Consider the following 22,151-nt stretch of genomic DNA (forward strand, 5'->3'; position numbering starts at 1 on the left):
ATAGATACAGACTTTATTCTCTTTCAATTGGTCTTTATGGCTCTGGTGGTACATTTTTCTAGCCTTAAAGCTGAGGATTTTCTTACAATATCAAACTCTGATACAAGTCAAACTTTTAGTCAGTCACTCTATACAGCCTCTGACCTGGCTTGCTTGAACTTGTTCTTACAGAAGTGTGCCAGTGCATACAAAAGCTCCTTGAGTACACCTCCTCCACTGGTTTGTATACAGAAAGAAGCCCAGTGGCCATAGAACCCATGTGCAGAGGCTGATTCTTGAGAGGATGTGGAGTCCCTGCTGTTTGGCTTTGTCAGTAAAGAAGCGCTTAGTCTACAGAGGCAGTGGTGCGTGTCATAGGCCCGAATGTACAAATCACGCTGCCTCTAGCTGTATTGTGTGAAAACAATGGCCAAAAGCACTCTCACCCTCAAACTATTTGTATAAGATGCGTTTTTAAGGTACTTCTTACTAAGTGTGTTGTTGGCCCAAGGAGCAGTTCTCAGGAAAGCTAAATCTGGTCAACAGATTGGCTGCTGTGAAGTTTAAACTGAAGGAGGATTCGATGTTGAATCATACATTAAAGGAATAGTTCGCCCAAAATGAACATTTAAGGGGAACACATAAGGGGAAGTTTAGCAGATTATCCAGGTTGCTCCATACAACATGTCAATGAAAGTCCTCTAGAGCTCCAAAAAAGCACCTCAAAAGTAGTCCATATGCATTATTCCAAGTATTCTGAAGCCATAAAGTAACTGTATGAAGAACAGACCAAAATATACATTGTTATTCACTGAAAATCTTTCCCTCCACTATAAATCGAAGATCTCATTCACACTACCACATTTCAGACTTGCCACATTGCGCTCTGTTTGAGACAAGCAAGAACCAATCGTTTTTGGCATAATTGATGTCAAGCCTGGCACGATGTGTCTTTTTGCAGCATATTTGAATATATACGCTACTGCAAATTATATTCGATAGCTAAAATGTAGGGGAAATGTTTTTTCTGAATACTGACATAAATGTAGGTCTGTTCCACACACAAGCTATCATATGGCTGCAGAAAATGGTGCCAGATGGGCTGGTTTGACTATTTCTGTAACTGCTAATCTCCTGGAATATTCACACACAACAGTCTCTAGAATTTACTCCGAATGGGGTGAAAAAAGAAAAAAAAACATCCAGTGAGCGGCAGTTCTGTGGATGGATACCTTGTTGAAGAGAGAGGTCAACAGAGAATGGCCAGACTGGTTTGAATTGACAAAGTCTACGGTAACTCAAATAACCGCTCAGTACAATTGTGGTGTGAAGAATAGCATCTCAGGGTTGGCACTGTTTTGGCGGCACGAGGGGGCCTACACAATATTAGGCAGGTGGTTTTAATGTTGTGTTTCACACACATGGACAACCTTTTGTTGTTGTTGTTTTTGGGACCCAACAGCATCCATGCTCATTTCCTTTCATTGTATGGAAAAGAGCATCTAGGAATTTTTATTTTCGGATAAACTGAACATTTAGTGATCTGAAATGGGGTCATTATTGTTTAGTGTACATTTTTTACTTCAATAAGGTAATATGGAAGTGTCCAGAGTGAACTGAAATGTTCTCTCAGATGTTGAAGTTGTCCTTCTTTCTTGCGAATTGCTCCCCCTGCTGGATAAAATGTGCAATGGCAGGGGCCAAAGACTATTGAGATTTAATGAACACTTAAAAAACACTTGAAAAACAGTACACTGTTGCATATCAACTATAAACGTTCAGTAGGTATTACAACTACATTTAATGAAAACAGAGCAGGTGTAGATACCATACAAAGCATCATGCTAATAACAAAGTTAAACAGCACAATTCAACTGACCACGGTTGGAAAAGAGATATTGGAATGAGAACTAGAGAGAAACTATTTTTCCATGCAGAATGGTTTATTAGGGCAGCTTTTTCCAGGGCCATCTGCCATGGACATTAATGCGCTTAAGAGGAAGACTGAGAGAGAGCAAATGAACAGCCTGATGACATTTGTGCTCTGACTGTGCTCTGCCTCTGCCGTGCCACTATGAGAGTGCCAGGACACCTTCCCATGGGCACCAGAGTGACAGAAACTGCACTGAATCACTGCTGATGTTTGAACGGCTTCTGTCTCGCAGATCACGTTCTATTGCATTTTCACTGAGCTTCCTGCAATTCACCATCCGTGATCCTTTAATTTACTAATTAATACAATTTAATTATTCATTTATTAAAAAAAAAAATCATGGTGGTGGTGGTGGCGTAGTGGATAAAGCACAGGGCTGTTAATCAGAAGATCACTGGTTCTAACCCCATGGCCACCACCATTGTGTCCATGAGCAAGGCACTTAACTCCAGGTTGCTCTGGGGGGATTGTCCCTGTAATAATTGCACTGTAAGTTGCTTTGGATAAAAGCGTCTGCCAAATGCATATATATAAATATATCCCAGCCCTAGTACCACATGGAAAATCTAAAAAAAGTCAATGGTGCTAAGCAATTCACTGCAATTGCAGAACTACATTTCTTTCCTATCAAGCCAGCTAACTCTTTTCTGGCCGTTGTTCAATTTTCTCATCCACATAAAAGAAGGAAGATCCCCAGCCACAAAAGCCTCACAGGCTTCCTTCCTGATGTAGCTGCATTGTGAATGCGGTTTCCCTTTGTGTCTGGCTGTTTTCTCTGATGCCTGGATGGATGGCTCGGCACGAACTGCCTACAATGGGGCGAGATCATTAGTCATTCAGTTTGCCAACCCATCCACGCTAATTGGGGGAGAGCTGCACATCTCTGTCAATTCGCATTGTGCACTTGGGTAGCTGGGATGGGCTCTGTCACAGGACATCACTTTACCTTGTTTTGGAAGCTTGTTCCCTATGGGTTGATGGGGGGGTGAAGAGGGCACCCAGCCAGTCCAGATGTTCATTTCAGCTTCACAACCACAACTCACTGTCACCTATTTAAGTTCTGGAGCTATGGCATCCATAGGGGAACCAGTTGTCAAGGTAACAATGCTCCTGCCTAATGGGCAAATCAGTGTGCTGGATTCTGAGTGGATGGTTATTTTGTGCTTTTTTTGTGTTCGCCATCTGTTACGAGTCCAGGTTCATTTTCCAGATGGAGCGATATGTTGCCCCTTGCCATATTTAGAGACATTTCAAGTGTTCAGCTTCATCACATCGGCGAAGTTGAAAATGCTCAATTACTGGGAAATTAGTCTCACAGAGCTAGAATTTTGACTACTTCCAAACAGTCTGGTCCCCTTTGCTGCTGATTCTCGCCAAGTACAGCCCACTTAGACTGAAATATGCCTTCTGATATTTCAAGTGACCAATTCTGACATTTTTGTGTGATATTTGTGTCCTTTCAATGTTGTTTGACAGGATTTAAACAATATTAATTTAAGCTCTTCAAATGAAACTGCTGTGTTTTTTATATACATATCTGGTCTAATGCTTGACTTAGTATTTTTAATGTCTGCTGAGGAATGCCAGGATTCTTTACATGTCTTATGTCAAACTTGTCTGATGCGTGCGACTAAAAGGACATCCATATTCCCCTCAAGTCTCTTGGGGATGAATTAGCACACAATGCATGTCTCAATGTATGTGTATTTGTGCTCTTATATGCTTGAAGGTATCGTATACATTAATGGACATTATCTCTGCTCTCTCCACAGTCCCTCAGGGAGTGATCCAAAACGGAGCTCGTATGATGAGCCAGGGTATCTTCCCAGGAATCCGATCCCTTCCCATCAGCCCCATTGTGAGCAGGACAGCCGCTGTCAGGTCAGAACTACCCCTCCAGGTCTCTTTACACCCATTTTCTTATCTCCACTGACTCATGATGTGATGGATTTATGGGATAGATTTATCAGCCAATCAGAATCCTGCTTACATAGTGACTGCAGTTCAAAAAGTCCTGATCTCTCATTTTCAGTCTTTAAAGTCTGGCTGCTCTGTTCTTCACATTTCATTACATTAGAACGACCAGGTTGTTCGCATATGTCAGAGCACCATCTTATTCAGGCTAAAGCCTCGGCCTTGCATGCATGATGTGACATGAATAATTGATCACATACACTAAGTTTTTTAATGTCATGTGGATGTGCATGGGCCGACCATCTTGCCATGAAACATTAATAAGCCTGGGATGCTGAAACAGGGCGTGAGCACTCAGGTACTGCGTTCGAGTGTCTATACACTGCCAGCCCTAGACTTATGTGTCCTCAACTGAATGGTCTTAGGGTCTGACCTTGCCACAGAGTCGAATATCACAAACTCTGCTGTTTCTAAATACAAGATGTGTTGTTCGGTATAAAGGAGTTTATTGGAGCATGGTGCTTTGACTACTGGAGAAACAGAACTGGCTGTTAAAACAAGTCCTTGCAGAGACAGGTGTGTATAGTGAGTAAGGCCTAAGGCCTATAGAGGGTGAATCACACGAAAAAATGACCAGGTCATATTTCACCCCAAAATAAAAACAGAAAAACAAAATATATTTTGAAATTCATATAATTTTTATTTTTTTGCACATTGTGACATTATTTTGACAATGTCAGATTAGATTGTCATTGGGTAATTCTTACAAAACATTTACTATTTAAAATGAAAAGAAACAAATATGAAATTATATGTTGCATATAAATTGAGATGTTTAAATGACTGTGTTTTGGCAATAATAATCTTCATTGTTGGAATGGTCAAATTAAAACGTCCACAGTAATGAGAATTGAGGGGATAAACTGCATAAGCGTCCTGAAAATAATGTTAGAAAAAAGAAAAAGAAAAATTTGAATGGCCCTAAACTTAATTTTAATAATAATAGTAATAATAATTTTAATTTGTAAAGCGCCTTCCCAGAGCTCAAGGACACTTCACATTGTCAAATTCTAAACTGTTTAGTACAGTAAAAAAAATATATATATATATATATATATATATATTTCCTTTTATAGTTACATTTACATTTATGCATTTGGCAGATGCTTTTATCCAAAGTGACTTACAGTGCACTTCTTACACGGACAATCCCCCCGGAACAACATGGAGTTAAGGGCCTTGCTCAAGGGCACAATGGTGGTGGCCCTGGGGTTCAAACCAGCAACCTTCTGATTAATAGCCCTGTGCTTTAGCCACTACGCTACCACCACTCCATATTTGTCTCCTGATCCTTACAGATGAGCAACACAGAAAGCAAAACTTGTTTTATTGCTGTAAAAATAAGGCCCTAAAATGTAATACCACATTTACCGCCATAATGACTAGAACATTCATGGCAAAAGCTCTTTTTGTAGTAACAGGGTTCCCGTGGATCCTTAAAATGTCTTCAATTCAGTTTTCCAAAATTAAATATCGAATGATACATCAGAAGTCTTAATTATCATTTAAAGATGTCTTACATTTGGAGGCAGAATGAAAGGACTCGTGATATGACATAATGTGATAATCAAACTTCAAAAGAATATGATTTAATTAAACAAATGCATGCGCTGCATCCTTTAGAGTGAAAATGCAATCATTAGGCCATATCGGAAATGTATGGCAAGCTATAATTAATGATCAACTGTTGATGATGACGATATAGTGTTGATGAAATATGACAATGTTTACTTATAATTGTTTATATTGTAATACACTGTAGAATCATTGTGCATTAATTATTTTGAAATTGTGTGGGGATACAGTATTAATTTTATTTGTTCTTAAAATGTCTTAAATTTGATTGTAGAAACTCTGCAGCAATCCTAAGTAAAGAATCCTACTCAACCTCTATGTTCTTATGGTGCCCGTAGTGTAGTAACAGACTGCAATGTGGTCCAGAGAGTAAAATAGATTTGCCTCCTTCAAGATGAGTGACACTGCATTTAGACATTAATTATTGAAGCAGTTTTTTTAGCGTGCTGTGCTGTGGTTATAATTGATGAATCATAAATGCACATATAAGGCAGGAAGCAGAAAAGCTCTTAGGATTATTTTTCTAACCACAGAGGTTCAGTGTTTCTGCTGAGAATATGCAAGCACGACAGGAAGTTATTTGTCACTCTATGCTGGTAATAAATAAACTGTGACCAGAAGCACAAAACAAGCTTAATTGAAAATATGTTTAATTACCGTTTTTAATGGTAAGAAGCATAAATAGAGCTAAACTCTCTTCATTAGCCATTTTACATGATATTACTTCACCGAAAAGTGGAGAGTTGAGTTAAACGCAAATTATTTCACTTTTTAATGATGCTGCTGGACCAGCTGAAGATGGGGTGCTTGAAGACTGCAGTACTTAAAAAAACACAACTGTCTCAAGTTTAAGAAATAACACGAACGAAAAATTTAACCACAACCGTAATTCTAACTGTAAAATAAAATACAAATAAATTATGTTACATAAAGAAAATGAAGCCTATTTTTAGGACTATTTTGCATGACGGTAGAGAATTTGAAGCATTTTCAACAATATTCTCAATAGTGGATGTGTTTTTTTTAATCAAATAGTAATTAGATTGGTGGTGTTTAATTATCAGGAAAATATTGTTAAAATCCATAAAATAATAAGAAATTTAGTTTAATATGATAGTAAAATTATTAACATTTTACTATCCTGAAAATGCTCTTGATTGGTTTTGTTTGATACTAATACATCTAGATTTTATATGAATAGAATGATTTTATTTTTACGTATGCACTAAAGATTGTTGCCATCTGTGCAAAATGCAGCAAAACATCAGTACCAAATATTCATGTCACAAAATACATGTCATTATAATGAATTTCTACAGAAATAGCAGTATGTAATTACAATCAGCCTCACAACATAATTACATAAGCACACGTAGTTCATTAATAATACTCAGTACTTATAAATACACAGTAGCATGAGCACTGTAATATAAAGTGTGACATCAACACCTTTTTGCTTGTACTTGTACCCAAACATTAATATTATGTCATCCTTTGCTCGCTTTCATGTCATTCCAAACTGATATGACTTTCTTTATTCCATGGAACTCAAAAGAAGATTAATTTTCTTTTTTTCATGTTATTGTTGTGTGCAGCTGTAATACAATGTATTTTTTCTTTGTGTTAATAGGTCAGTACTTGCTGGCTATGGAATTAACAGTGACGGCGAGCCAATCCTCAACTCACCATTGGTCAGCAGCGATCCCAAGGATGACCACAACTACAGTTTTGCCAAATCTTCCAGCTCCGATAATGGGGAAGAGACCCACTGCGACGGAAGCGAGGTGAGCTTCCACGCCATCGATGCCGGCAGTGACGCCGAGGACGACGACAAGAGCAAAATCAAGAAGGAGCCCAAGGAGTGGTCTGTGGATGCACTCGCGTTGGCCCAGCACAAGAAACGGCAACTTTTGACAAAAGCCAAACTGAGAGTGGCCTGTGACACTCTTCCTCTAAAAAAGAGGCGCACAGAGAAGCCTCCAGAAAGCGACGATGAGGAAATGAAGGAGGCGGCCGGGTCCCTGCTCCATTTGGCGGGAGTCAGGGCTTGTTTGAACAATATCACCAACCGGACGGCTAAGGGGCAGAAAGAGCAAAAATAATGAACAGACTGTATTATAAAGAGGAAAAAAAAAAACATCACTTTGAATAGAATTTAGTATTTTTTTCCAGGACATCAGGTGAATTCTACTGATTTGCGGCAATATCAACAATCACTTTGTTTTCCTATCTTTATAGGTAACATTTTACGGAGGGTTCCTTGTTTTGGTTCACTTTAATTTTATTGTGTTTTTTAAACTACGGAGATTGAAGCCATAGCCTTCCTTTTTTTTTTTTATATTTAGCGAAGGAATTAATTTGGCTGATAGAAAAAGTGATAGAGCTACACACAAAATTTGCCCTGAATGTCATGGTTAAAGACATGAATGAAAATGTGTCTGCCTCTAATTGTCAAACGATAAACATTCTGCAGCAATGTTCTCAATTTATGGTTCAACTCGCCAGAGACAGTTCTAAACTTAGTGATAATTACGGATGACAGTGATCTCAGATGTGAATAAAATGTTTCCCCTCGGTTAGAAGCACAGGACCATGCCAAAGACAATCCTGTGGGCTTGAGCAGTTCCTGTGATGTCACTTCCCCTTGATGCTCTGGCCATTAGTAAAGTCCAGCTCTTGTCCAGCTCTGGCCAATGCAGTGAATGCTCAAGTCCTGTACTCGTCTTTGGGCTTGTATGAATCATAATTTATAAGAGAAAAGCCATAATCCTTTTGTCAATGTGCTTTTTGGTTGCAAAGGCAACCTGATCTCATAGAATGAATGTTACTATACCTACATTTTTACAAAATGATTTTAACATGGCTTATTCTGTGTATCACGGTATTTTCCTGGTGAAATGAACACTAGAGGCGCTACAACAACAATTACTTGTATTCACTCAAATCATGTATAAAACTTCAGATTACCAGTTTATAAATACTTTACTTTTAATCCAGTTCCTCACACAATGCGATCTTATGACATTAAATCTAATTTACTATAGCGCATGACTTGTAAGGCGACACATTTTAGCATTTGCATTATATACCCAATAGTATTTACAAGCTTAGTCAAAGGTGAACAAGTCGTGCAGTAGGTCAACTGAGAGAGCATTGCACTTGCGATAGAAAGGTCCATAAGAGCATGCAAGTCGATACGTGAGCTGAACTTGTCATAGAAGTACCACAAAATGACGTGGTTGCTTCAGCAATTACATTTTGTATGTCACATTTGTTATGGACACTATCGTTTGGGTTTAGGTTAAAGGTTTAGGCTAGGGAAGTAGGTTTTGTTGATATAAAACTCGACAGACCATTAACTGTGAAAACCTCATCCGCTTGGGAGAAAGTGTAACTCGCTTTTAGCGCCACACAGTGGGCATGTCACATCGGATCTGCCGCGATACGCGTATTTGTAATTATATTTTGCACAAATTTTGCTATAGTAACTTTTAATGAGATCAGGCTGGGCAAAAGTGTTTAAAATAAGACATTAAAAATAAGTCTTTAAAACTGCCCACATTTTATCTAAGCAATCAAAATGAGTGTTATTGTCTATCTAAAGTGATAGTAGATGGTGATATTTCTTTTTTGGCACAATGAAAATGAAAACTTGGAGCTAATGCTACGATACCTGCCAATTTTATTTTAATAGCAGAAAAGAATGACTGTGGAGTTGTTTTGTGTTTGTTTGTTTGTTAATGTTTAAAAAAAATTGGTTTTAAACCCTCGTGATGTAATAAGCAATTTCATCAGTCAGGATAACACTGTATTAAAGTTACACTAGACCATTTTTCCTTTCTTAATTTAAGCAATGTAGCCAGCAGGATTTTTTCCAAATCGTGTTGCATGGGTTCTGTAAAGAAAAAGAAAGTCAAAGTTCATGTAAGGTAAATAATGTATTTAGCATGGAGCATGAATTATTTTCATATAAATATAGATCCTAGAGAACTACGGCACCGCCTCTATAGTCCTAGTCTCTTTTGTTGTTTTTGTCTCATTTGATTTTCGAATTGTCGTCCTCATCGTATTTGTGTTGAAGCAGGCATTTTAAGAATTACCTTCTTCAGGGACAAACAGTGACTGTTGGGAAAATCTCTCTCTGCAATATGACGACTTCACGTTACATGCAGGGCTATGGCCGTCTCAGAGACCACGACCGCCCTCTAATGGATACGTTCCAGAGTTCGGAATTTCAGCTATGTCAGTGTCCGTGTCGCTGTGGAGAAGTTCGTAGTGAGTGTCGATCCTCCCAGCTCCTTCCTGCTTTGTGCCTGCTTTTCTTCCATGTGTAATTCGGGTGTGCGTGTCTGTAATTTATTCAGGGTCTTCCATTTATTCCGCAAGACTTTTGGATCTACAGTACAAAGTGACATAGTTTTGTTAGTTTTTTTCTTTGTATTTACATTGTAGCGCTGTTTTGGAGAGTTGTCAGTATTGATTCAGTTGATCTTGGTACCGGTGGACAAACAGACAAATATTTACACCAACACACATATATTTAAGCACTTATAGACACTAAATGGAAGTAATACCAGAGCTCAGTGCAAATGCTAGTGTATATATTTTCACGACCTCGCCAAATTGCACTTTTATTGATGTAACATAAGGATGATTCAGTGCCAAAGCCTGTAATGAATCTCTATACACTGCAAAATGGACTACACATACTTCATATGTATGTCAAGTCATAAATTTGTCAATAAGTTGTAGCATTTCTGTCAAATACCCATGTATGATATTCTCATATTTGTTAAGATCACATTGCATTGCTGTAATTTCCTCATCAGGATGTCTTTCATTTCATAATGTCATACTGCCTTCCCCTCTAATCTGATAATAATGCTTCAAACCCAATGTTTTGTAGCGTGTTGAATGTTAAACCGATGAGTGTTAATGAGATGTCTCCAGTTGGCATGCCTTTTTACCTAAAAACCAAGCTAGTAATTTGAATCTGAATACCCCTGATTTAAACTTTAGTACAGATTTGTGACCTTGTTTTCTGTTAGGTCTTTTATCAAATCAACATATGCCATATCAAGTTTCACTTCAAAATAGTTCAAATGGAGGAAACCAGTAGCAGAGAAAGCTATGAGTACTTTATAAACACTGCCTTTCTTCAAAGGACAACTCTCACTACATAACTTTTCCTTTTAGTATTCTTTCAGAGGCAACTCTCTGTTAAAGGAACTTGAAATACGTTAAACGCATCAACAAGAGCCAGTCAAATAAGCATTAATAGAAGGCGAAGTGTTTCTTTTCTCCATTGTGTTTTTTTTGTTCTTGATTGTTTTGTTAAAAGGTTCCTGTGAACTGACATTATGTTGAGTGTTTGAGTTTGCAAAGATGAAAGTAATGGAGTCTATTTGGTTTGTAATGAATTATTCGGTCTGATGGCATGTGCACCCAGCTAATATGTCAATATAAAGGTGTAATTGCACTCTGTATTTCTTTGACTTGTAATCATATTGCCAAAGACAACAATTTTGTTAATGTAAATATCACTTTGTCCATTGCTATGACAAATTCTATTTGTTTTTGTTTCATTTTAGTTTTCTCCCAACCTTACCATCAAGTTTCTGTGATGTTGTCTTCCAGTTGCAATAAAAAAAAATTGTAAAGATGATACTGGACTAGCATGATGTTATTTATTTGATTATAGTTCTAAATGCTGTGTATTGTTGATTATTATTTCTCAAGCAAGATCTTTCCTGTTTAACAGAAATATTTATAATGTAGAGAAACTGGGAAAAAAAGTTGCTTAAACCAGATGGTATGGTGGACATTGTATTACAAGCTTAAATTTTGTGTCGTTTTTGTTACTGAAGATCACTAATACACCAACATATAATTAATATAATGTTTTCACATCTGTTTACAAGAGGAGTAGAAGTGCTTTAACTAAAATATGAAGTTCATTAAGAATCCAGACCCTTTCATTTTTTCTCTCATTTTGTAATGTGCAGCTGGGTACAACTACAGTATTGCCTTCCAAAACGGTCACAAATCTAGTTGTAACCATCGATAATCTAAATTGTACAGACGACATCTCAAAGACCGCAAGATCTTGTAGATTTACACTCTACAATATCAGGAAGATAAGACCCTTCCTCTCTGAACATGCCACATAACTACTTGTTCAGTCACTTGTCATAACTAGACTGGACTACTGTAATGCTCTCATTGCTGGCCTCCCTGCATGTGCAATTAGACCTCTGCAAATGATCCAGAATGCAGCAGCACGTCTGGTCTTTAATGAACCAAAGAGAGCACATTTTACACCGCTCTTTGTCTCTCTCCACTGGCTGCCAGTTGATGCACGTATCAAATTCAAGGATCTGATGCTGGCATAAAGAACAGTCACTGGGTCTGCTCCAGCATACCTAAAATAATTTCTGCAGAGCTACACGCCCACCACAAGCCTGTGGTCGGCTAAGGAACATCGCCTTGTACCAACACAAAGAGGCACCAAAACACTTTCCCAGACTTTCAGTTTCATCATACCACGTTGGTGGAATGACCTTCCCAACTCCATCCGTTAAGCTGACTCACTCTCTGTCTTTAAAATATGACTTAAAACACATCTTTTCCATGAGCACTTAACCAGTCACAAAAAAAAATCAATACAAAATTCTTATTGAACTTTAATCTGTTTTGAATAGTATTCTGATGCTAGTGAAACTTTGTCTCCATAAGATGATTCGCTTATGTTTTCCGCTTTTATAAAAGCGTCTGCCAAATGAATAAATGCAAATGTTGCAGCCTCATGGTAAAATGCTTTAAATAATTTTTCCCCCACATCAATCTACACTCCATACCCCAAAATGACAAAGCAAAAACCAGGTTTTTGATTAATTTGTAAATATATAAACAAGAAAAAACTTAAATATCACATTGACATAAGTATTCAGACCCTTTGCTATAACACTTGAAATTAAGCTCAGGTGCATAGTATTTCTCGGGATCATCTTTGAAATGTTTCTACACTTTGATTGGTGTCCACATGTGTCAAATTCCATTGATTAGACATGATTTGGACAGACACACACCTGTCTATATAAGGTCTCACAGTTGAAAATTTATATCAGAGCAAAAACCAAGCCATGTAGTCAAGGGAACTGCTCAGAGACAGGGTTGTGTCGAGGAACATATCTGGGGAAGGCTACAAAAAATTTCAGCTGCATTGAAGGGTCCCAAGAGCACAGTGACCTCCATACATTTTAAATGGAAAAAGTTGGAACAAAAACGATTCTTCCTAGAGCTGACCGCCTAGCCAAACTAAGCAATCGGGGAAGAAGGTCCTTGGTAAGAGAGGTGACCAAAAACCTGATGGTTACTTTGGTTGAGCTTCTGAAATCATGTGTGGAGCTGGGAGAAACTTGCAGAAGGACAACCATCACTGCAAAACACAGCACCGATCTAGGCTTTATGGCAGAGTGGCCAGACAGAAGCCTCTCCTCAGTGCAAGGCAGAAAAAGCACCTAAAGGACTCTCAGACTGTGAGAATCAAAATTCTCTGGTCTGATGAAAGGAAGTTTGAACTATTTGGCTTTTGTTAATTCCAAGCATCATGTCTGGACAACACATTCTCACCCCGACTCGTCACATACGGACGCTTCGGGCAGTTTCGTCACATATTGACGCGCCGGGTATACCTTTGGCGTTATTTTTCAACGCGAAGGGCAGTCCCATAGACTTCTATGTATCTCCGCAAACTGGAGCGTGTAGCGTTGAAATGTCACGTCTCGGGTAAGCTCACGCCGCGAACGGGTGGAGAGTCGAGACCGCAATAAATAACAATCAAAAGGAATAGGCTGCAATGGCCCTCCAACTGTTTTTTGATGTTTAAAACCCCGGACACTACATATCTCCGAACCGGAGCGTGTAGCGTTGAAATGTCACGTCTCGGGTAAGCTCACGCCGCGAATGGGTCGAGAGTCGAGACCGCAATCAATAAAAATCAAAAGGAATACGCTACAATGGCCCTCCAACTGGTTTTTTATGTTTCAAAACCGGACGCGTCGTAAAATGACGCCAAAGGTACACCCGGCGCGTCAATAAGCGAAGCCAAGGGGTCCTGCCCGAGCGTCCGTATGTGACGAGTTGGGGTGTGAGAATGTGTTGGTCTGGAGGAAACCAGGCACCGCTCATCACCTGTGCAATAACATCCCAATGGTGAAGCGTGGTGGTAGCATAATGCTGTAGGAGTGTTTTTCAGTGGCAAGGACTGGGGACTGGTCAGGGTTGAAGGAAAGGTGAAAGTGCAGCAAAATACAGAGATATTCTTAATGGTCCAGAGTACTTAGGACCGCAGACTGGGCTTCACCTTCCAATAGGACAATGACCAAGACACAGCCAAGAAAATGCAAGAGTGGCTTAGGGACAACTCTGTGAATGTCCTTGAGTGGCCCAGCCAGAGCCTGGACTTGAACCCAAATGAACATCTCTGGAGAGACCTGAAAATGGCTGTCCTCCGACGGTCCCCATCCAAACTGACAGAACTTGAGAGGATCTGCAGAGAAGAATGGCAGAAAATCCCCAAATCCAGGTGTGCAAATCTTGTTGCATCATACCCAAAAAGACTTGAGGCTGTAATTGCTGTCAAACATACTGTATATACTGCATAACAGGTCTAACATTTTTCCCTCAAACCCAAAATTTTTTACATAATTTAATGAATTATTAGAAACAGTACATTACAATAATTAATGTCCAATCACTGAGCATGCCATGCATACCAATACACTGAAAACTACCAAAAATCAGGTTAGTAAAAAACAATCAGACAGGGCAAGAAACTGCGTTTATATGAGATTTGAAATCATCAGGTTATTCTCTGCTTTTGATATCAAAACCTGTACATCATTGAGTTTTACATGCATAATCTTTGGCTGATTATTATATACGTAATAAGCCAACAAACAGTTTTCCGTTATAAGGTTGTAAGGTCATAAACAGATTTCCCTTACTCCGCTTTGCATGTAAACACCTGTACCAGCATTGTATGATTGTTTACATTTTGATGTCTAAAGCAGAGCATAACCTAATAACTTTAAATCTTATTTAAACCCAGTTTCTACCGTTTTCAAGTATGCTGATTTAAGGTAGGGACAATAAAAGGCTCAAGGAATGAAAACTAAAAATTACTAGATCTCTTGCAGAACTGAGAATGTGAACAAAGTCACTTTCAATTGTTCCGGAGTGAGAATATAATTATTGTTATTATTTCATAACAATAATGTTTTAATTAAACCAAAATTCAAGGAAAAATATTGTGAATTTGTGAAAAGTTCATTTTTCAGATGTCTTCACTGAATTATTAGACATGATACATTAATACAGATTTGATGCTGACAGATTTTGAATGAGAAACAGACCTGTATTTAAAATAAAAAATATCTATATAGTTTAAAATAAAAATGATTTAGGCCTTACTTTGTGATCATGTTCAGTTTCATATGTCTTAGGGCTGTGAGTGTGTACTGTCTTCTGTTTTACCCAAATGTTGGTTATTAAATCAGTATAAAGTTGATTCAAGGCTTTAGTAGCTCCAGAAGAACATGGTCTGTGTATGTGCACTTGGTGGGTACACCAAGGTTTAAAACAATTAAATTAATTTGGCCTTATAAGGTGTGTACATGCAGGAGAGAGAGAGATTTTTAGATGGCAAGTGTTGTGCAAAATTACATCTCTCCCTTTTGCTTTTAAAATATAAATTCTGAAACTAAAGCATAACATAACTGAAAAACATTTTGTATTTTTTATTTGAGTCAACTTAACTGTGACTTGAGCAACTAAAATTAGCAATGTGAGAATGTCACAAACTTAGAATGATACATGCGGACCTAAAACTGTCCTTGATTGAACTCTGTCTGTTACCTTGCATTGTTTTGCATTTGCTTTATTATAAGTAATCCATCAGTCTGGGGGGTTTCTTTCTGTTTTCTTTTTTAGGGTATCTTCTCTCTGTTTGTAGAAGGCATTCAAGAGGACTGAGGGGATTTGCCTAATGTCATTTGAATCATCTGTCTCCTCATCAGTGTTGGAGTTGGCAAGTGGTACTGATGTGCATTGTTTCAGATGTTTCAGGTGAGAGATGTGTCTTGTGAACACGTCATCCTCTTAAAAGTGATTATTGTTCCTATGGTTTTTGTCATTTTGTAGGGGTTTCGGGTTGAATGGTGTCATGAGTTTTCCCATTTTCTTTTCACGGAGAAGAACAACATCTCCTATGTTTAGCTTTGAATGCAGTGCTTTTATTCTGTTGTCAGAATATTGCTTCATCTTTTCCTTTTTTTAGCTGTCTGTGTGTCAGAGTGTGGTAGGCACAGGAGTGTTTAAAGCAGGTAATTTGATGTTGATAGGTCTACCAAATAGTAGTTCAGTGGGAGATGTTCCAGTAGTTTGGTGAGGGGTCCTCATGAATCTCTCCACTTCACCATTGGCTTGTGGCCAGTAGGGGGTGATCTTGCGATGATGAATGCCAAGGTGGTTTGTGAAGTTGGCAAGTTCTTGGCTGGAGAATGGAGGGACATTATCAGAATTTATCTCATTAGGGATACCTGCTGTGGAGAATATTTGATCAAACAGTGGAATAACTGTGTTAGCAGACGTTGATGGTGTTATTTCTACAAAGGGGAATCTATAGTATTCATCCAAAACAACTAGGAGATAGTCACCAGAGGGGAATGGGCCGCAAAAGTCAACCGAGACATTCTGCCACAGACCCTCGGTAGCTCAGACATCTGGAGTGGTTGATGTTTTTGTGAGCTGTTGATGCTTGACAGGGAATGCAAGATGATATCAGTTGTTCAGCCTATTTATCTATTAATGGAAACTAGATTTTTCTCTTAGCAGTTGTTTCGTTTTGATTAAGCCTTGATGGCCTTCATCTATGCGAGTCCAAGTGCTTTGTGTTGCAGGATCCTTGGTATGACGATACGATGTCCTCTGAGAAGTAAGCTCCTTTCATGGGGGTGATAAGAGCTTACCTAGGACAGTAAGTTCCTCTCTGACATTGTAGAATGATTTTAAGACAGCCTGGTCGTGTTCTGTGAAGTGATCATACAATGTATGCCATTGACCAGTGCGAGCGATGTTGATAATGTGCTGAAGCCTTTGATGTTGCAGTCCTCCAGCATCATGGCTTTTGCAATTGCATTTGTAGCAATGAAGTTGACGTGTATTTCTATGTCAGTGTCATCTGTGGTGGAGGACATGTGGAGTTGCTGCGGTTGACAGGACATGTAATCAGCCGGGTTCGTTTTTCCTGCTTTGTAGATCCCCTTGTATTTTTAGAGCTGGAGTTGATAGCCAATCTTTCTACGCGTGCAGGTGGTTTTGACTTGGGATTGTTGAAGAAAAGCTTAAGAGGTTTATGATCCATGATCCTGTTGAATTCAGCACCATAGAGATACAAACGGAAATGTTCGCAGCTCTAGACGATGGCAAGAGTTTCTCTTTCCATCTGGGAGTATCTCTGCTCGAGTTAGTGCGCTGCTTGCATAAGCAACAATGCATGTGTGATTGGTGTTTTTGTCTCTCTGTGCCAGGATGGCACCAAGGCCGACTGGACTGGCATCAACAACCACATTTGTCTCTCTTTCCGGGTTGAAATAACTCATTACAGCGGCATTGACAAGTCTTTTTTTAAGGGTCGTCAGCGTTTCTACTTGTTCTTGAACACGGTTGTGTGATAGAGGAGTAGTCAGGAATTAACCTCACACTGTAATTTGCCATTCCTAGAAAGCTTCTTACCCCTCTCTGAGTTTGTGGGGGTGGCATGCAAGTGATTGACTAATTTTTTTGGAGAACATGTATCCAAAGATCTCAAGGGATGTTCTATGGAATTCACATTTGTCTTTGTTGATTGTTAGGTTGTTTTCATGTAGTTTTTGAAATACTGCTTCGAGAGATTTATTAAGGGCATCTGCTGTAGTACCGTATACGAGGATGTTGTCGCTGAAGTTTATGACTCCAGGGATTCCTTGTAGGACCTGTTGAATGGTGTTTTGAAAAACATCAGCCCCTGATTAGATACCAAAGATGAGCCTTGCATACCTTCTCAGTACAACATGAGCTGAAAATGTTGTGATGTATCTGGACTCAGGTGCTATCTCAAGTTGGTGATAGCCTGCGTTGAGGTCCAGTTTAGAGAACATCACTGCATCGTTTAGATCATGAACGATGTCATCCACCATTGGTGAGATGTGTCTCTCTCTGAGTATGGCTTGATTTGGCAGGCACATGTCAATGCAAATGCATATTGTGTCTGGATTTTTGGGCTTAGGCATTGCTATGATGGGTGAAACCCACGGTGTTGGAACCTTCTACCTTTTCAATGATGCCCTGACCTTCAAGGATTTGTAGTTCTTTCTCTACCTTTTTATGGATGTGAAAAGGGATGCGGTGATGCGACTGAATGATGGGCTTGACACTGTTGTCATTGTGTCGCTTGACTTGGATATTTTTAAGTTTTATGATGCCTTTATTGATGTTTGGGTATCAAAGCATGAGCTTGTCAGCCACAGAAAGGGTGGGTATGTCAGTAGAGTACACAATGTGAATGAGTCCAAGTTCTGAAGCTGAGTAGTGAACCATGGTCGCCTTGAACCACATAGAATGTTGCATCAGTGGTTTTTCCACGAGCTGAAATATCAGTGGTTAACTTGCCAAGCAGTGAAATGGGGTGTTGCTTGACATAAGGTAATATTTTCTTGTTTGTGGGTTGTAGTTTTGTCATAATTTGTACTTTTGTCAAGAAGGTTCACTGTAGCTCCAGTGTCAATTAGTATGTCCAGAGGCTGTTGAGATATCGAGACTTTTGTCATTAGTTGTTTGAAGTTTGCAGGATCAAACATATTCATCATCTGTGCTTGAGGTTGCAGCTGATTCTTGGTCTTTTTGTGGGCTGTTTTTGTTTATCTGTATTGTTCTCACTTTGTGTGTCAGATTCCGTCTTTGTGGTGGTTTTGTGTGTTTTCTGTGGTCCTATTCCATGCGTAGTTTGCTGAAACAACAATGTGCAAGTTGATTTGGTTTGCCACAGTATTTGCATGACAGCTCTCCAGCTGGGCATTCTTATTGTCCACCAGCATGCAGAAAACAGTTTCTGCATGTTGATTGTTGTTTTCAATGTACTGTTTTTTGCTGTTGGCTTTTATTTATACTCTTTTGGAAGTTTCTGTTTGGTATCACTGCAATGCATTCAGTGTAATTGATTTGTGTGTTACTTTCGATGCCAGCTGCCTTTGTTTCGGATGTTTCAAATGAACTAGCTAGATCCAAAAGTTCTTTCAGTGTTCATTCGCAGTCTCATAACACTCTCCTCCATAATCGTGATGATGAGCAGGTGAGAATGTTTTGAGATTTTATTTCTTCTTCTACATTTGGAAATTCACAGGTTGTTGGAAGCTGTCTCAGCTTAGCGTGGAAGGCATCAATTGTCTGGATTATCTGAAAACATATATCTCATACGCAAAATTGTGGCTTGAGTTAAAGTATTCTGTCAGTACTTGTACTTGCTTACCTGCAAAGAAAAGTAGCTCTGCTCTTTTTCTGATCTTGTTGGTTACAGCCGTTGCTGTCAGAAATGTTTAAAATCTTAATAACCATTTTTTCCGTTGTAATGCAAGAGATCCTTGGTGTGTGTAGATATCACATCTTGGAAAGTGGGGCAGTTCAGCAGCTGTAGCCATTCTTTATCAGTATATAGTAGAATGCGTTGATGCACTACGTTGTATCTGCTTTGTTTTAAAGGTGCAATATGTAATATTTTTACTGTACTAAATCATAAAATGACCATAAAATGTCATTAGAGAATTAGGAAACATGCTAAATTGAAATACTGGCTTCTGCGATAACAATGCTTCAGCCAGTATATATTCTACTTTGAAGTTTCCATTCTGGCCGGAATTTTTGTTTTATGTTTTGGCCTGTCTGATCCCGCCCACTGCCCATGCACCAATAGTATTTAGACACAACCAGGTTGCCAGATTTGAAAAAGTTTGTAGGCAAACAACACTGCGTGCTGCAGCCATGGAAGCCAGCAAACGAGCTGGATCAGATATAACAGATTCCACCCGACCTAAAAAGCCTCGCCATCCGTCTAAAATCCACCATGACCAGAGGCGTAGTAAAACATGGATAAATACTGGAGACACCTTTGGAAGATGGAGACAACATAAAGCCCAGAAATCGTTAAAAATGGATGCTGTGTTGGCTAATTTTCTCCTTAACAGGTAAGCATTGGGCGTCATTCTGGCAACCCACATGAGCTTCAAGTCTGGGGCGGGGCAGACAACTCTCCATTATTTTGAATTTGGACTGCAGTACCCATTTCAAATGCTTGTTGTCAATCTTACATAAAGCAGCTTTAATTGCTTCTCTCTCGCTCTCTCGCTCTCTCTCTCTCTCTCTCTCTCTCTCTCTCTCTCTTTTTCTTTTTTTTACTCACAGGTTCAGGTTGAAATATAATAAGTCTCTTGGTTTGGCGATCCAAGATTCTTTTTCGCTGGGTCCTGAAGCCAGGTGGAACAGCTTGTAGTGGTATTTTCTGCTTAAGTTTGTATTTATGTTTTTCTTCCAAGTTGTGCCAGCATTTATCACTCGTCGCCATTGTAATGACTTCAGACAGACAACGTAGTTCGAAGAACAAATGCGCTTTACTCCTCTTAGTATCATACATACATTGCTGCATGCTCGGTGTCAGACCGACAAGGATTGTGGGAGTCCTTTCTTAAAACCGTAGTGCAACATTACAGCAAGTATTTTTGAAATATTTTTTTATTGTTGGAGATATATTTAATGTTAAGGAAATATTTATTCGAAAACTGTCCTGATCGTTGCTCCCCATTATGAAACACCACCCCCCCAGACCTTTTAACCAGGCTTTGTGCACTTAAGCCCAAAGTATACTTTGGTCAGACATGAACACTGAGCGTCCATGTACAGACGCAAATTTAATCATCAGCTGAATACTCGAGCACTGAACACGCACAGCCCGATTTTTCTAACCGTGCTTCTTTGTACATGCAGAATGTGTATGTGCCTGGAAATATTTGCACTAATTAGTGGGTCCACAAGGTGGCAACACTCACCGTGATGTGCTAGAAGAAGATGCAATCGCCAGTAAGCAACAGGAAAGGAAGGTAAAAACAACAACAGTGGATGTCAAGAGCGCATGTGTGAGGAGGTCAGGAGATACCTGCACTTGCATCGTTGTTCTAAAATAATTTGATGAGAGTGATGTCATGGTGTTTAATGTTCTGTTCCAGCCATGGAAGTAAAGCCAATAATGCAGGGTATTCTCTTTGTGGATCGCCACTTTTAGCAATGTTTAGCTTCCTTGCTTTATTAAACTACACTTTTGTCTACATATTTATTTGATATGAGTTAATAAAAACTCCAAACTCTCTCCACACATTTGTCGTGGCCACGCGGTCTTTGTGGAGTTTGTGCAGCGAATCATATAAAAAAGTATACTTCTGCACAAAGTTATCCATCATCGCTCTTCGAACATCCTAGTTCTCCTAGTTCATGAATTGCAGAAATGTGCGCAAACAGGAGATATGTCCATCCATCCATCTTCAACCGCTTATCTGAAGTCGGGTCACGGGGGCAGCAGCTCCAGGAGACATGTCACCAAACGAAAACATTGGCAGAACAAAAATGTCACTGCATTTCATCATAATTAGTAGGTGAACTAAGCTAAACCTGTTCGCCAAGTAAATAAAAATATAGTTAATATGAGTATGAATGTGTATATTACTTAGTGTACTTAATGGGTTTAATTACGGGTGCCTCCACTTGTTTACTTGGTTTTCACATCAGTTCCAGTTAATTCATGATTTATGCAATATCTTCATGGATTCAATAAACATGAACTCTCTGTTTGAGTGTTGACTGAGTTTAAGTTCTGCTCTTTGTATCAGTAGGAACTTTGCTCACAAATATTTTGTGGCCCATTCTTATTGAAAGAACAAGCATCTACAAATCACACAACTGCCACCCTGCAACTAGTCACCACACCCATGAGCGCCTGTGTTGCTATGCAACAGCAGAAAAGAAAGATGGAAAATGTGCGAGAAGCTTTTTGCTAGACACAGACATGTAGAGTTCATCTATTTTGCAAGGGTTACTTACAGGTTACGGAGCTACAGTTTCACGCTTCACTTTACGCCAACAGAACCTAGAGAATATTTCATTCAAAACAAAATAAAACACACAAATAATTTAATAATTCTATTTTGGCTGAACGTGAATGTTTTTGTAGAGTTAAGTATGGCAGTAAACATTTCACTGGCAGTCAGAGGGCTGTTTAATTTACTCAGTAAGTCTGTCATAGCGTTCCTCCGAAATCTCCCTTGAGAGTCAGCGCACAACCTCAAAACACACTTCCAAAAGACATATTGCATGTGTTAGTTGCCAAGGAAACAAAGCGAGGTGGCTTTTCATTCAACATGAAAAACTACCTGTTTTTCACCCTGGGGCTGACTTGGGAACGGCTGACCCTTTCATAACCCAAAAAGTTGTATCTCAGGAGATTTGTTTGGTCTGGGTGGGGTAGAGTACCCAACAACTAGAACTCAAGTCTTCACACTGGTAACTGCTTCAATATTTATTCTCGTTTCCAAGGTAGCAGGGAATGGAG

The 22,151-nt window shown here is 39.1% G+C and overlaps 1 protein-coding gene across 3 annotated transcripts in view; it reads left to right on the plus strand.

The window, feature by feature from the left end:
* The window catches only part of LOC127662781 (forkhead box protein N3-like), a 123,876-nt gene extending 112,750 nt beyond the window's left edge, over positions 1-11,126 (plus strand). For all 3 annotated transcript variants that reach the window (XM_052154116.1, XM_052154117.1, XM_052154118.1), the window contains exons 5-6: positions 3,685-3,793; positions 7,092-11,126. In XM_052154116.1, the coding sequence (XP_052010076.1) occupies positions 3,685-3,793; positions 7,092-7,563 (581 nt within the window). In that variant the 3' untranslated portion in view covers positions 7,564-11,126. The remainder of the gene's footprint in view (positions 1-3,684; positions 3,794-7,091) is intronic.
* The last annotated feature ends 11,025 nt before the right edge of the window (positions 11,127-22,151 follow it).

Source organism: Xyrauchen texanus, chromosome 22 (assembly GCF_025860055.1).
Source record: "Xyrauchen texanus isolate HMW12.3.18 chromosome 22, RBS_HiC_50CHRs, whole genome shotgun sequence".
NCBI classification, from domain to species: Eukaryota; Metazoa; Chordata; class Actinopteri; order Cypriniformes; family Catostomidae; genus Xyrauchen; species Xyrauchen texanus.